A 17,758-nucleotide genomic window follows, 5' to 3' on the forward strand; every position below is an offset into this window, starting at 1 on the left:
TATAAGTTGGAGATAATATCATGATACCTACTTTACAGACTGAGAGGATCAAGTGAGCTAATATGTGAAAATACTTCAAACAGGTTCATGCACCAAAATTTTTATGATATTTGTTACCATTAAGCCAGAGGTCATTTAGTTAATTACCATGATAATGGTTAAAAACAGTATTCTGCAAAATCTTCCCTTCCTCACTGCCTAAAATGCCATTTGTATTCACAGTGAACTCTTTTTTTTAAAAAAATATTTATTTATTTATTTATTTTTAGTTCTCGGCGGACACAACATCTTTGTTGGTATGTGGTGCTGAGGATCGAACCTGGGCCGCATGCATGCCAGGCGAGCGTGCTACCGCTTGAGCCACATCCCCAGCCCCCACAATGAACTCTTAATAAGCTTGTTCTGAAACCATTTGGATGTGTGCTATCAGTTTAATATCTTCAAGAACACTGTTCCTAGAAATGTTGCAAATCTCTCAAAATGCCCTCCTCCAAATATGAAATAGGCTGACAGGTTAAAACAGGGCATGAGATCATCCAAGAGATGAGAACTGGTAATAACACTGCCATCTTATCAGAAAAGGTTAAAAAGAGATCTCCAATCTCCAATTATAAGATGTTTAGAACATATTACATTTTGTCAACCTAATAAAGAAAATAAAATTTAATTTCCCAAAATTTTATTAAAAATGGAATCTTTCATCAGATATCTTATTGCAAAGATGAAATCTCACAGCATAGCAGTAAAGTTTGCTTTAATAACAAGCTTTAAGCAAATACAAATTCTTTTTGTAGTTTTCAAACTTGAGAGGTTTATATCATTTAAAAAGAAATGCTGTTTTCTTTTTTGCCATGAGTCATGGACAAACATTTTTCCACAAGAATTTTTGCTCATTAAAAAAGAAAAGGGGAGGAGGAAGGGTAGCATTCAATTAAGTCTTTGAAAAATTAGAAAAACAATTTCAAGTCCATTTCTTAAAATCTTTATTTGGTTCCCTTTTGATGTAGAAACTGCCATTTTTTCCCTAAGTTGTCCCTTAAAACATATTAAAAGTAACCACCCAATCATCTATAGTAGTTTCATGGTATACACAAAGTTCAAATGAAAAGGGAACTTTCAGATATATTCTATGATGTACTAAACTTTTGATTATGGCTACATTAACTGGATATTTTTTAGATAAAATTTCTCCTTAGGTAGTACTTCTGGATTTAGAAAATGCTGAGGTAAATGTCTAGGAGCAGAATATGTCTATGTGGCACTTCTTTCCCAGTTGAAAATATTTTATAGTTACACTGAACATGAATGACCAATATACTCTAAATCCAGTACCATTTCCATTAACGTTATTTCTTTGGCAAAGGTTCCCCAGGCATTTTTGCATACCTACTGCTGTCAGACTTGGAGGGCAATGGAGGTATAATAGCATTATTAACTTTTTTGCTTAGTTGCATAAGAGCTAAACAGACGTGTATCCAGTGATACAGAAGTTCAATGACAGTATTACCAAATTTCCATACTTCAATTCGGGAATGACCTGCATCAAGGAAAAAAAAAAAAACAAACCCAAGTTAGTGTGACTAGGTTTGTAATTTTATAATTAAAATGATTAAATTCCAATACTATGATTAAAGTTCGTTAGATACATTTGGAGTCAAAACCATAGCAAAATCTTACTTAAATATGTAACTACAAGAATATGGATAGATACATTTTGATATATACAGACAAAGGAATACTGCACAGCAACAGTTAACAATTAAAGAAACATTAATAGACAGCTCAATCTCAAAAACATTGAGCCCAAAAAGTCATAGAATATTATGTACATTTGTATATAATTTAAGAAGTTTAAAAATCTGTAAAATAGTTCACAAGGATGTAGAAAAAAAGAAATCATGCATGAAACTGAAAAATACCAAATTCATAATAGTGTAATGAGAAAAGAACAAGATCAGGGAGAGATGGAGAGCATCAACTGTTCCTATGTTTTCTATCTTTAAAACTGTCTGACTCAAAACATGGCATAAAGTTAAGGTTGGGTATAGAATATAGCTTTGTAATAATTACACAGGTATTAGTCCCTAATTAAAAATTATTTTTAAATATACAGTTACTCTTCACAGATTTTTAAAGTTGTTAAATTGAAAATTATTAAACTGCCATTCATAAAAATATTTTTCTAGGAGTCAATAACTAATATTCAGACAGAATGGTCCAGTGGAAAGAGTATGTACTTTAGACTTGAGCAAATCTGGATTCCAATTTTGATTCTACTCCAACGAATTCTGTGACCCTAAGCAGGTCATTTAATTGTTCTAAACCTAAGTTTCTTTTTCTGAAAAATTGGAGTAGTACCTCAGGATTTTTATGAGGATTAATAAGAAAATATATACAAAGATCTATCACAGAGGTATCTCCCGCTCCCATGTCTGTTTTATTTTCATTATTCATAGTAGTTAACTCAGTGTCTAAACCAATAAATAATTGCTTATTGAATTGAATAAACCATTAAATGTACTTCTAATTAAGAGCTTTAAATATAAGGTCTTCTATCTCATAACTTATCTATAATAATGACAATTACCCATTAGGATTTAAAAACAGAACACTTTATCTCCCTGTCTTCTACCAATACAAAGAACAAGTTTCCCTAAATTAGGTTTAGCTTTCCTATAGTTATGAAGGTACTATTACAACAAAAGTTACAATATATGAAAAGAAAGGGACATAAAATGTGGAAAACATTCACAAGTCTCCATTTTTATCTGAAGCTGACTTTAAAACGTGAGTTCAATTAATTTTCAAAGATTCCTTTTAACACACACATGCAGGCACTGTCTTTCCTCATTCAATTGTAAGTGTTCAATAAATGTAGAGTTGAAATAACATTAAAGAATAATTTAATTTGGTTTTTCAAATACTAAAAATTTTTCCAGATTAGAGCTCAATAACATTAATGACAATTATGAATAAAAACAAAACCAGATGCTAGTCATGAAAACACATTAAAAATATCTGATACATTTCATTTAATGGGCAATATTAGACCAATCAAAATACATACTTGAAATATTTAGGGTGCATTTGTAATAACTGATCTTTCTTTGTACTAATTAGCTTCCTGGAAACTTTATAAGATAATGCTACAGGTTTCTAAAGATACTTTGATCACCTTAATGTTTGAATGTTATGATTAAAGTTCACCATTTGACACTCCTAAAACCAGTCCTGATTTTCCAGATAAAACAGCTCTGCTGCTCCCCACAGCTTTATTCTACCTTTCCTGAATCCGTATTAAGAGCTTTGTTCCACCCATGCCAGCCTCAGTGTTCTTAGTTCAACATCCAAATGAACAGATCCCTGTCTACAGCCATTATGAAGTTTTTTGCTATCTCCATGGTGATTTAAGGACATGCTGATGGGGAGAGAGGTCTCTCCCTTTCACAAGCCCCGGTTGCTTATTTCCTGTCTTATTGTTACCAGAGACAAAGCTCTGAACCCATTGGGAGGTGGTTCTTGTTTCCTGTCTTTTCCAGAGATTGATGCCTTAACAACGGGTTCTAATGATTCTCTAAGGATGTCTCCTGCGCGCTGCTCGGTTCCCCGTTGACGGTTGAGCGCTATTGCCCTCTTGTGGTGGTTAGGTGACAGCTCTTTGCATGTTGGCAGAGACAGTTTATTCGCACAAACTTAGAAATTCTTTCACGCAGATATATTACTTTTATTTCTTTTATAATCATAAAAGATTAAGGGAGTTTTTGCTTTTCCTTGGCAAAGATTATAGTAAGTATTTAAAAAAATAATTATCTTTTAATTATAGGCGGACACATATCTTTATTTTATTTTTATGTGGTGCTGATGATCAAACCCAGTGCCTCATGAGTGCTAGGCAAGCGCTCTAGCCACAATCCCAGCCCCTATAGTAAATATTTTAATACATCCGAGCTATAAAGATTTCTAGGTCAAACCTTTGAATCTGTTCAGGGATCCATTCAGAAAACTTTTATTATAGTATTTTTGCAGGTTTTAGTTTAATCAAAGTTTTAATTGCATAGGGAATTTATTATGCTGGAAACACTAGGTTATAAAAAGGATGTTTTAAAATTAAAACTCCATTTATGAATTACTGCATTAACACTGGATTAATTAATTTAAATCCTTTGGGGATTATAGACAATTAGCAAAAATGGGCAAAGCAAAAAGAATGAAGTATGTAAACTTCAGGTTTGAAAGCTAGTTTGTAACTGCTCCTTTCAACTACCAACTAACTCATCAGCAGCAGCTTTTCTTGAATGCTCCTCTCCTTCATCATTAGTTCTTTTAGTTTTAGTTCTTTTATTTCTTTTTTTTTTTAAAGAGAGAGTGAGAGAGGAGAGAGAGAGAGAGAATTTTTTTTTTAATATTTATTTTTTTTTTAGTTCTCGGCGGACACAACATCTTTGTTGGTATGTGGTGCTGAGGATCGAACCCGGGCCGCACGCATGCCAGGCGAGCGCGCTACCGCTGAGCCACATCTCCAGCCCTAGTTCTTTTATTTCCATTGATTTACATGCCATAAATCACTCAACATTAATGCTGCACTCAATGAGGGGAAGGTCCATACAATAATATATGTGTATGCAAATTTCAATAGTTTTTATGTAGGCAAGGAACTTATGTTTGCCAAGAAGCTGACCACTTAATCTGTTTCTGTTAATTTAATGTGGTCCCAAACCCACTGTATGGTGCTGCCTCCCAGGCATATCAGGAAAAGAATCAAAGTTAAATGGAGGAGGTAAAAACACCTTATTTCTTGAGTTTATCAAAGTTTGGGTGGAAGTTTTTTCCAAGATGAATACTGAGCTCTTGCAGGGTACATTAGTTTCATTCCTATTGTAGGCATAATTTCAGTAATATCACATGTACTGGCTTTTTTCCTGATGTACCTATAAATCAAAAGTGTCACTTGAAATCAGTGTAATTTATCTTTACAAAAATTCACAATTTAGCCAGGCACAGTGGTGCATACCGGTATAATTCCAGCAACTTGGGGAGGTTGAGGCAGGAAGATCATAGGTTCAAGACCAACCTGGGCAACTTAGCAAGATCCTCTCTCAAAACAAAACAAAACAAACAAACAAACAAAAAATAGAAAGGGCTGGGTTATCTCAGTGGTAGAATTCCCCCAGGTTCAATCCCCAGTACCACATGCACACACATAAAAATTATAGTTTAATGCAGTGACCTTCAAATTTTTGATGATGTACTTCAATTCTTCAAGTAACAAATGTTGACCACATACCCCAAAATATGATTTAAAAAAAAATTTGTAGATGGACAGACTGCCTTTATTTTATTTATTTATTTTTCTTTTTATGTGGTGCTGGGGATCAAATCCAGTGCCTCACAGACTCTAGGCAAGCACTCTGCCAGCAAGCTACAGCCCCAGCTCCTCACATATATGTTTGTTTGTTTATTTATTTATTTTAATTTGGAGGGAGTACTGGGAATTGAACCTAGGTGTGCTTAGCCATTGAGCCACATCCCCAGCCATTTTTAAAAATTTGCATTTTGAGACAGTTTTTCAGTAAGTTGCTTAGGGTCTCACTAAGTTGTTGAAGCTGGCCTTGAACTTGCAATCCTCCTGCCTCAGCCCTGAGTTACTAGGATTTCAGGAAAAGAGGAACACCAATATTTTGCTCCTACTCCTGTCTTCTCAGAGCCACAACCACCTCTTCTCCCATCCTCACACTATCAGACGATCCTGCTTACAACTTCATTGTAAAAGCTGAAGCAATACAAGACAACCTCCCCAGTCTCACCAGCACATTTACCCACTTATTCCCTTCTGCACCACTTACTATATCCTGATCCTGTAATCATAAACCAATTCCTCAATTGGTGCACCAGATGTAAGGTAGTCGTACAATTTATTGTCCAAGCCACTACACATTTTTTTTTTTTTGGCGCGGGGGGGGGGGGGCGGCAGGGATTGAACCCAGGGTGCTTAGCCACTGAACTTCATCCCCGGCCCTTTTAAAAATATTTTACTTAGAGGCAGGGTCTTGCTGAGTTACTTAGGGCCTCACTAAGTTGCTGAGGCTGGCTTTGAATTTGTAATCCTCCTGTCTCAGCCTCCTGAGCTACTGGGATTACAGGTATGTGCCACTGCACCTGTCCCAAACTGGTACACTTGAGAAAGTACTAAATGAATAAGTCACCAGAACAATAAGCAAGAATTGAAACCGTCTGAAGGTAACCAGATTCCATCCTCCCTCATCTGCTTGAAGACATTGCTTCAGGAGTTCTCTATCTCCAACATGGTCAACTTTTTACTTTCCACAGGATTATTCCCAACAGAATCAAACCTGCTGTTATCTCTCTCGTTTTCAAAACAAAACTTATTTGACCCCCATTTCTCTTTCCAGTTACTGCACCATTTATTTGTTCCTTTTTGTGGAAAGACATTTAAAAAAGTTGTCTCTACTTAGTCTTCTCTCCTCCTTTTGCAAACCATCTATTTACCAATGAATCTGAATTTCAGCCTAGAACTTTCTCCAAAATCCCAGATTTATTTATCTATATATTCACATCTCTACTTGTATATCCAATAGACGCCTTAAACTCTGCATGTCAAAATCTGCATACTGCCAGGCATGGTGGCACATGCCTGTAATCTTAGTGGCTTGGGAGGCTGAGGCAGGAGGATCAAAAGTTCAAAGCCATGGGGCTGGGGATGTGGCTCAAGGGGTAGCGCGCTCGCCTGCCATGCGTGCTGCCCGGGTTCGATCCTCAGCACCACATACAAAGATGTTGTGTCCACCGAAAACTAAAAAATAAATATTAAAAATTCTCTCTCTCTCTCTCTCTCTCTCTCTCTCTCTTAAAAAAAAAGTTCAAAGCCAGCCTCAGCAAAAGTGAGGTGCTAAGCAACTCAGTGAGACCCTATCTCTAAATAAAATACAAAATAGGGCTGGGGATGTGGCTCAGTGGTTAAGTGACCCTGAGATCAATGCAGTAACCCCCCATCCCCATGCAAAAAAAACATTTGCATACATCATTCTCCCCCACCAAAGCCTGCCTCACCTACAGTGTTCTCCATCACAGTTGATGGCAACTCCTTTCTTCCAAACCATGGAGTCAAGCTTGGCCCCTCTGTTTCTTTCTCATTCCACATCCAAACTGTCAAGATATATTTTGGCTTGACTTCTCATAGACACTGTTTAAAATATGATCTTTTCATCATCTCCACTGGTACCATTGTCATCTGAATTCCTACAACAACTCCTCTAATTGTTCTCTCTGACCCCCAAAGTATCTTTTCATCATAGCAGCAGAGTGATCCTTTTGAAACATAGGTCAAGTCATGACATTCCTCTCCTTAAAACCCTATAATGATTCCACTTCTCAATTAAAGTAAAAGACAAGACATTGTGGTAGTTTTTGAGGCCCTAATTGATTCAGCCCCCAATTACCTTCTGACCTCATCTCCTATTACCTCCTTCTTTTCATTTTGCTCTGGATGCAATGACATCCTTCCTAAGATTTGAACACACTCCTTATTCCTACCTGAGGACCTTTGCATTGGCTGTGTTCTCTGTCTGGAATATTCTTTCCACAAGTATCTTTATCTGGCTGATTCCCTTACTTTCTTCAAATCTCTGCTTAAATCTCACCTTCCCCTTATACCCAGTCCCAGGAATAGAACACAGGGATGCTCTACCACTGAGCTACATCCTCAGCCCTTTTTATTTTTCATTTTGAGACAGGATCTTGCTAAGTTGCCGAGGCTGGCCTCAAACTTGTGAACCTCCTGCCTTGGCCTCCAGAGTTGCTATGATTATAGGTGTCACCATCGTGCCTGGTTAAATCTTGCCTTCTTGATAAGGTCTATGTGACTACTCAAGTTTGCACTGCCTAGCATGCACAAAGCTAGTTGGTTACCAGTACCACAAAAAAAATTTTTTAAAAACTTTCCTGCTCATGCCTCTTCTCTGCCTTCCACCCATGCACTCCACTGCCTTGCCCTGCCTTTTTTCATCAGCACTTATTTTCTACCTTAGAATATAACTTATCTATCTATTATGTTGATTATTTATTCTCTACCCTCTTTTTTCAGAATGTAAGTTTCTTGTGAGCAGGGAGGTTGGTCTGTTTTGTTTATTACTATACCTCAAGAGCCTAAAATAGGACTGGCACATAGTTAGCATTAAAGACTTTTTGTTGAGTAAAGGAGGCAGCAACAAAACTTTGGAAGTGAAAAGCAGAGGAAGGGATGATATCTGATAGCATTCAGGAGAAAAACAGGATTTTATTTTATTTTTTATTTAATTATTTAAGCACTGGGGATTGAACCCAGGGGTGCTCTATCACTGAGCTAGATCCCCAAGTTTCTTAGGGCCTTGATAAGTTGCTGAGGCTAACCTCCTTCCTCAGCTTCCCAAGGCACTGGGATTACAGGCATGTGCCACCATGCCTGGCAAAACAGGATTTTAAAATCAGCACTATAAAAAAGCTTAGATCCAATCCTGACCCATAATTCTTAAATGGTCAGGAGGGTTTGTTGAAGTCATCTAGGAAAGAGTTAAATCCTTAAAAAATCCTCCCCACATCACCCCTTCCCAACTCTAGAAATTTATTTCTCAGAGGGGATAACATAGAAAGCCTATGAACTGGGGGATACCAGACACAGATAAGAGAGAGAGGACAAGACTAAAAATGGGGAGAGTATGAGTATGTATACTGAATACTAAGGTCCTGTAGGCTTCCACATTGTGACAGATTTCCTCTCCAGGCAGTGTACTGTAAGAATCTTCTCAGGAGGCTGATAAAGATAAAGGCCCAAGATAAAGAACCCAGAGATAAAGATGCTGGAGGTTCCCCACAAGGTCCCCTGGATAATCCCAGTGAAACTTGATTAACAACCCCCCACCCTCCACCATCAGAGCTTTCAGCTTTTTCTTTAGTCTCTTCACTCTAAAATATAAACAACACCTGAAGGAAAACCTCTAGCAAGAGACACACAGACCCCAACACTAAAGCAGAAAGAAAGAGGAGGAATGACAGGGAGAAGATAACTTCAAGAATAAATTATCATTCAGTCCTGAGAAAGATAAGATGAAGCATAAACAAGATGCTGTAGAAACCAATTATATAGAGAGCAACCACCTAAGGTAGGGGTGTATCTCAGTGGTAGAGCACTTGCCTAGCACACTTCAGATACTGGAAGCACTGAAAAAAAAAAAAAAACACTGAAATTAAAACTTGCAGAAACAGTCTCTTTTCATCATCTTGGAGCCTGTGGAGGCCACTGGGAACAGGACTTCTAAAAGGCAAATATATCTGGAAGGCTGGTTTGAGGCCATGTTTTCTGGCTATCAGCAGTGTCTCTAGAATCAAAGGAAGTATACAACTCTTCTTAAAATTGAAGGTGTTTATCCCTGAGATGAAACTGAATTCTACTTGGACATGAAATATCCTTTTGTGTACAAAATAAACAGTGATTCTTGGCAGCAAACCAAACCAGAGTAATCTGGATAAAGGAAACTTGTACCATTGGAGTATGGAGTATGGTTAGTGCCCAATTCTGAAGTTACCTTCCTGCTAAAGCCATTAGACACAGAATCTGTGTGAAGCTGTACCATTCAAGGATTTAAACTAATGAAAAGTAAATAAAAGTGGATTTGTGTGCGCTCTCTCTCTCTCTCTCTCTCTCTCTCTCTCTCTATATATATATATATATATATATATATATATATATATTTAGTTGTAGTTGGACACAACACCTTTATTTCACTTTTTTATTTTTATGTGGTGCTGAGGATCGAACCCAGGGTCTCGCACATGCAAGGCAAGCGCTCTACCACTGATCCACAACCCCAGCCCCTGGATTTGTGCTCCTGTAAAAAAAAATGCAGAAACAAACAAACAAACAAAAATCAATAGAGAGTACAGGACCAGCGGCCTGCCAGTGTGGTAGACACATGCCCCGGTTGGGGGAGGGGCAGAGCCACCTGCAAGGTAGGCGGACCTGCAACCCACTGGCAGAACAGGCCCAGCGGCAGAACAGGCCCAGCGGCCTGCCGGCGTGGTAGGCACATTGCCCCAATTGGAGGAGGGGTAGAGCTGCCGCCCACACCTGTGAGGGAAACTTTGCAACTATACAAGAGCAATATAAATATATAGGGGGGAAATTCAATAACACAACAGTTTCACCAAGCAGAAAGATACGCGAACAGTATGAAAAGACAAGGAAAGAAAGGACCACAAGCAATGCAGGTCAACTCAACATTAGAAGAGGTAATATCTGCAGCAGATGGAATGTAAGATAAAGCATTCAGGATATACATGCTTCAGATGATCTGGAGTCTCAAGGAAGACATTAGACAGCAAAATCAGACAATGAAAGATCACTTTGACAATGAATTACATAAACAAATCCAAGAAGCAAAATATCAACTATACAAGGAGATAGAGGTTATAAAAAACAAACAAACAGAAATCCTAGAAATGCAGGAAGCAATAAACCAACTTAAAAACTCAATTGAGAATACTACCAGCAGAGTAGAACACTTAGAAGATAGAACATCAGACAATGAAGACAAAGTATTTCAACTTGAAAAGAACATAGACAGCTCAGCAAGACTGTTAAGAAACCATGAGCAGAACATCCAAGAAATATGGGATAACATAAAGAGACCAAACTTAAGAGTCATTGGGATACAGGAAGGTATAGAGGTCCAAACCAAAGGAATGAGCAATCTATTCAACGAAATAATACGAGAAAACTTCCCAGACTTGAAGAATGAGACAGAATCCCAAATCCTAGAAGCCTACAGGATGCCGAATGTGCAAAATCATAAGAGATCCACACCTAGACACATTATAATGAAGATGCCCAACATACAGAATAAGGAAAGAATTTTAAAAGCTATAAGAGAAAGGAAGCAGATTACATTTAGGGGTAAACCAATCAGGATAACAGCTGATCTTTCAACACAGACTCTGAAAGCTAGAAGATCCTGGAATAACATATTTCAAACACTGAAAGAAAATGGGTTCCAACCAAGAATTGTGTATCCAGAGAAATTAAGCTTCAGGATGGAAGATGAAATTAAAACCTTCCACGATAAACAAAAGTTAAAAGAATTTGCAACTAGAAAACCATCTCTCCAAAAAATCCTTGGCAAAACATTACAGGAAGAGGAAATGGAAAATAACAATGAAAACCAACAGTGGGAGGTAGTACAGTAAAGGGGGGAAAATAATCAAAGAGGAAAACAAACCATGTTTAGTAACGTAAATAAACAAATATGGCTGAAAGAACAACCCATATCTCAATAATAACCCTAAATGTTAATGGCTTAAACTCACCAATTAAGAGACACAGGCTAGTAGAATGGATCACAAAACAAGATCCAACAATATGCTGCCTACAGGAGACGCATTTGATAGGAAAAGACATACATAGACTGAAGGTGAAAGGTTGGGAAAAATCATATCACTCATATGGACTTCGGAAACAAGCAGGAGTGTCCATACTCATATCAAATAAAATAGATTTCAAGCCAAAGTTAATCAAAAGGGATAAAGAGGAACACTACATACTGCTCAAGGGAACCATACACCAACAAGACATAACAATCATAAATATATATGCCCAAATAATGGTGCAGCTATGTTCATCAAACAAACTCTTCTCAAGTTCAAGAGTCTAATAGACCACCATACAATAATCATGGGAGACTTCAACACACCTCTCTCACCACTGGACAGATCTTCCAAACAAAAGTTGAATAAGGAAACTATAGAATTCAATAACACAATTAATAACCTAGACTTAATTGACATATATAGAATATACCACCCAACATCAAGCAGTTACACTTTTTTTCTCAGCAGCACATGGATCCTTCTCAAAAATAGATCATATATTATGTCACAGGGCAACTCTTAGACAATATAAAGGAGTAGAGATAATACCATGCATCTTATCTGATCATAATGGAATGAAACTGAAAATCAACGATAAAAGAAGGAAGGAAAAATCATGCATCACTTGAAGAATGAACAATAGGTTACTGAATGATCAATGGGTTATAGAAGACACCAAGGAGGAAATTAAAAAATTCTTAGAGATAAATGAAAACACAGACACAACATATTGGAATCTATGGGACACATTGAAAGCAGTTCTAAGAGGAAAATTCATTGCTTGGAGTTCATTCCTTAAAAAAAAAGAAAAAAACCAACAAATAAATGATCTCACACTTCATCTCAAAATCCTAGAAAAAGAAGAGCAAAACAACAGCAAAAGAAGTAGAAGGCAAGAAATAATTAAAATCAGAGCTGAAATTAATGAAATCAAAACAAAAGAAACAATTGAAAAAATTGACAAAACTAAAAGTTGGTTCTTTGAAAAAATAAATAAAATCAACAGACCCTTAGCCATGCTAACGAAGAGAAGAAGAGAGAGAACTCAAATTACTAGCATACAGGATGAAAAAGGCAATATCACTACAGACACTTCAGAAATACAGAAGATAATCAGAAATTATTTTGAATCCTTATACTCCAATAAAATAGAAGATAGTGAAGGCATCAATAAGTTTCTTAAGTCATATGATCTGCCCAGATTGAGTCAGGAGGATATAGACAACCTAAACAGACCAATATCAATTGAGGAAATAACCATCAAAAGACTACCAACTAAGAAAAGCCCAGGACCGGATGGGTATACAGCAGAGTTTTACAAAACCTTTAAAGAGGAACTAATACCAATACTTTTCAAGCTATTCCAGGAAATAGAAAAAGAGGGAGAACTTCCAAATTCATTGTACGAGGCCAACATCACCCTGATTCCCAAACCAGACAAAGACACTTCAAAGAAAGAAAACTACAGACCAATATCTCTAATGAACCTAGATGCAAAAATCCTCAATAAAATCCTGGTGAATTGGATACAAAAACATATCAAAAAAATTGTGCACCATGATCAAGTAGGATTCATCCCTGGGATGCAAGGCTGGTTCAATATATGGAAATCAATAAATGTTATTCACCACATCAATAGACTTAAAAATAAGAACCATATGATCATCTCGATAGATGCAGAAAAAGCATTCGACAAAGTACAGCATCCCTTTATGTTCAAAACTCTAGAAAAACTAGGGATAACAGGAACATACCTCAATATTGTAAAAGCAATCTATGCCAAGCCTCAGGCTAGCATCATTCTGAATGGAGAAAAATTGAAGGCATTCCCTTTAAAATCTGGAACAAGACAGGGATGCCCTCTCTCACCACTTCTGTTCAACATAGTTTTCAAAACATTGGCCAGAGCAATTAGACAGACGAAAGAAATTAAAGGCATAAAAATAGGAAAAGAAGAACTTAAATTATCACTATTTGCAGGTGACATGATTCTATACCTAGCAGACCCAAAAGGGTCTACAAAGAAACTATTAGAGCTAATAAAAAAATTCAGCAAAGTGGCAGGATATAAAATCAACACGCATAAATCAAAGGCATTCCTGTATATTAGCGACAAATCCTCTGAAATGGAAATGAGGACAACCACTCCATTCACAATATCCTCAAAAAAAAAATTAAAATACTTGGGAATCCACCTAACAAAAGAGGTGAAAGACTTATATAATGAAAACTACAGAACCCTAAAGAGAGAAATAGAAGAAGATCTTAGAAGATGGAAAAATATACCCTGTTCATGGATAGGCAGAACTAACATCATCAAAATGGCGATATTACCAAAAGTTCTCTTTAGGTTTAATGCAATGCCAATCAAAATCCCAAAGGCATTTCTTGTAGAAATAGATAAAGCAATTATGAAATTCATATGGAAAAATAAAAGACCCAGAATAGCAAAAACAACCCTAAGCAGGAAGTGTGAATCAGGCGGTATAGCGATACCAGACCTCAAACTATACTACAGAGCAATAGTAACAAAAACAGCATGGTACTGGTACCAAAACAGGCGGGTGGACCAATGGTACAGAATAGAGGACACAGAAACCAATCCACAAAATTACAACTATCTTATATTTGATAAAGGGGCTAAAAGCATGAAATGGAGGAAGGATAGCATCTTCAACAAATGGTGCTGGGAAAACTGGAAATCCATATGCAACAAAATGAAACTGAATCCCTTTTTCTCGCCATGCACAAAAGTTAACTCAAAATGGATCAAGGAGCTTGATATCAAATCAGAGACACGGCATCTGATAGAAGAAAAAGTTGGCTACGATCTACATACTGTGGGGTCGGGCTCCAAATTCCTCAATAGGACACCCATAGCACAATAGTTAATAACTAGAATCAACAAATGGGACTTACTCAAACTAAAAAGTTTTTTCTCAGCAAAAGAAACAATAAGAGAGGTAAATAGGGAGCCTACATCCTGGGAACAAATCTTTACTCCTCACACTTCAGATAGAGCCCTAATATCCAGAGTATACAAAGAACTCAAAAAATTAAACGATAAGAAAACGAATAACCCAATCAACAAATGGGCCAAGGACCTGAACAGACACTTCTCAGAGAGGACATACAATCAATCAATAAGTACATGAAAAAATGCTCACCATCTCTAGCAGTCAGAGAAATGCAAATCAAAACCACCCTAAGATACAACCTCACTCCAGTAAGATTGGCAGCCATTACGAAGTCAAACAACAACAAGTGCTGGCGAGGATGTGGGGAAAAGGGTACACTTGTACATTGCTGGTGGGACTGAAAATTGGTGCAGCCAATTTGGAAAGCAGTATGGAGATTTCTTGGAAAGCTGGGAATGGAACCACCATTTGACCCAGCTATTCCCCTTCTCGGTCTATTCCCTAAAGACCTAAAAAGAGCATGCTACAGGGACACTGCTACATCGATATTCATAGCAGCACAATTCACAATAGCAAGACTGTGGAACCAACCTAGATGCCCTTCAATAGACGAATGGATAAAAAAAAAAATGTGGCATTTATACACAATGGAGTACTACTCTGCATTAAAAAATGACAAAATTATAGAATTTGCAGGGAAATGGATGGCATTAGAACAGATTATGCTAAGTGAAGCTAGCCAATCCCTAAAAAACAAATGCCAAATGTTTTCTTTGATATAAGGAGAGTAACTAAGAACAGTGTTGGGAGGAAGAGCATGAGAAGAAGATTAACATTAAACAGGGGTGAGAGGTGGGAGGGAAAAGGAAAGAGAAGGGAAACTGCATGGAAATGGAAGGAGACCCTCATGGTTATACAAAATTACATACAAGAGGAAGTGAGGGGAAAGGGAAAAAAAAACAAGGGGGAGATATGAATTACAGTAGATGGGGTAGAGAGAGAAGATGGGAGGGGAGGGGATGGGGGATAGTAGAGGATAGGAAAGGCAGCAGAATACAACAGACACTAGTATAGCAATATGTAAAACAGTGGGTGTGTAACTGATGTGATGCTGCAATCTGTATACGGGGTAAAAGTGGGAGTTCATAACCCACTTGAATCAAAGTGTGAAATATGATATGTCAAGAACTATATAATGTTTTGAACAACCAACAGTAAAAATTAAAGGAAAAAAAATTTAAAAAAATAAAAAAAATTAAAAAAAATCAATAGAATTAGAAAACAAGAATGTCTCAGGAATTGAATCAAAAAGACAAAAAGATGGAAAGGTGTGTGTGTGTGTGTGTGTGTGTGTGTGTGTGTGTGTGTGCTGCATGCACTTATTTATTTATTTTGCAGTGCTAGGTATAGAACTCAGGGTCTTATGCATGCTAAGTTAGTGCTCTACCATTGAACTACACCCTAGACAAGAAAGTAGAATTTTTAAGACTGAATCTAGGAAATTGAATGGCCAAATAATAAGAATTGCAAAGAAGGCAGGACAGGGCCACCATCATCCCATAGGTCGCCTTTGTGTACATAAGAGAAAGGCAACTATCCTCAGTGAATGCACTCTGGGCACAGCTTGGTGAGCAGAAAAAGATGTGTGAAGGAAAGGATGAGGCTCCTTCAAGCAGACATAGCTTCAGGCAATGGCACATTGTTTATTATAGAGTGTGAAGATACTCATCCAGGACTTCAGAACCTGAATTTCATGATTGAAAAGACCCAGCAGCAAGATCAATGGATGAAAATAGACAAAAACCAAGTCAAATCATTATGAAATTTCACAACCTTAGGGATTAAGAGGTGATCACACAGTTTGGGGGAAAAAAAAAAAGACCACATGCACAGAATCAGAAATCAGAAAGGCTACAGATTTCTAAACAATAATCTTGAAAGTTAGAAGATAATGGAGCTATTTCTACAAAACATTAAAAGAGTTACTATGTGACCCAACAATTCCACTCCTCACGTATATGCCCAAGAGAACTGAATACATATCCTTACATAAAATTTGTAAACAAATGTTCATAGCAGCATATTCATAGTAGCCCCAAAATGAAAACAACCTACAGATCTATCAACTGAATAATAGATAAACAGTATATAGTATATCCATATAAGAGATAATTAAGGGCTGGGGTTGTGGGTCAGTGGTAGAGCACTTGCCTAGCACGTGTGAGGCACTGTGTTCAATTCTCAGCACTGTATAATAAAATAAATAAAATAAAGGTCCATTGACAACTAAAAAACATTCAAAAAAGAGATAATCAAGCCATAAGCAAGAAATGAAGTACTGATATGAGCTAGAACAGAAATAGACTTTGAAAGCGTACTAAGTGAAAGAAGCCAGACTCAAAAGGCCAAATTTATGATTCCATTTATACAAAATGTTCAGAAGAAGCAAATCCAGAAGACACAGAAGACAGATTAGTGGTTGCCAGGGAACAGAGGGAGAGGAGAAGGGAATGAGCACTACTGGGTATAGAGTTTCTTTTTGGAGTGATGAAAATGTCATAGAATTAGATAGTGGTGATGATTGTGCAACTTTGGGTCTATATTCAAAACCACAAAATTGCATACTTCAAAATGGTGAAATTTATGTTATGTGACTTATATCTCAATTTTTAAAAATGAAAATGGAGTAACGACTTCAAAATCATATTCCCCAGAAAAATGCAAATCATGTATAAGGGTTGAATAAAAACATTTCAGACATAAAATGTCTCAAAAATTTACCATGCATGTACTCTTTCTCAGGAAACAACTGTTGGAGATGAACTACTTCAAAACAAAGGAATAAATAAAAAATGATCTAAGAGAATGGCAAAGTAAATTCCTCTGATAGTTTCACAATGAATCTCAGGAAAGTAGCTAACAGCTGATCTAATGGTAGGGGAAAGACTTCAGAAAGAAAAAGAAGTGAGCTCTCTGGAAGAGATGGCTTTGGGAAAAAAAATTAAATTGAAACTAAAAATTACCTGCTTAACTGTCCTTATAGAAAATCATATAAATAAAATAAGAAAAGCGGTGGAAATTATCAAGAAGTACACAGGTCAGGTTCAGTAATCACTCATGTAATTCCAATGACTTGGGAAGCTGAGGCAGGATGATCACAAGTTTGAGACTAGCCTAGGCAATTTAGCAAGATCTTGTCTCCAAATAAATAAATAAAAATCGGCTGGAGATGTAGCTAAGTGGTAGAGCACCCTTGAGTTCAGTCCCTAGTACTGTAAAAACAAAATAAGACACAGAAACACAAAGAAATCTAAGACATTTAAAAATAAAATTATTGGGGCTGGAGTTATGGCTCAGTGGTAGAGCAAGGCCCTGGGTTCGATCCTCAGCACCACATATAAATAAATAAATAAACAAACAAATAA

General features: G+C 36.9%; 1 protein-coding gene across 1 annotated transcript in view; it reads right to left on the reverse strand.

Annotated features, from left to right (window-relative positions):
* Positions 1–1,346: 1,346 nt before the first annotated feature.
* The window catches only part of Efcab5 (EF-hand calcium binding domain 5), a 126,866-nt gene continuing 110,454 nt past the window's right edge, over positions 1,347–17,758 (reverse strand). The window contains exon 25 of the mRNA XM_077801269.1: positions 1,347–1,537. Within this exon, the coding sequence (XP_077657395.1) occupies positions 1,347–1,537 (191 nt within the window). The remainder of the gene's footprint in view (positions 1,538–17,758) is intronic.

Source organism: Urocitellus parryii, chromosome 7 (assembly GCF_045843805.1).
Source record: "Urocitellus parryii isolate mUroPar1 chromosome 7, mUroPar1.hap1, whole genome shotgun sequence".
NCBI classification, from domain to species: domain Eukaryota; kingdom Metazoa; phylum Chordata; class Mammalia; order Rodentia; family Sciuridae; genus Urocitellus; species Urocitellus parryii.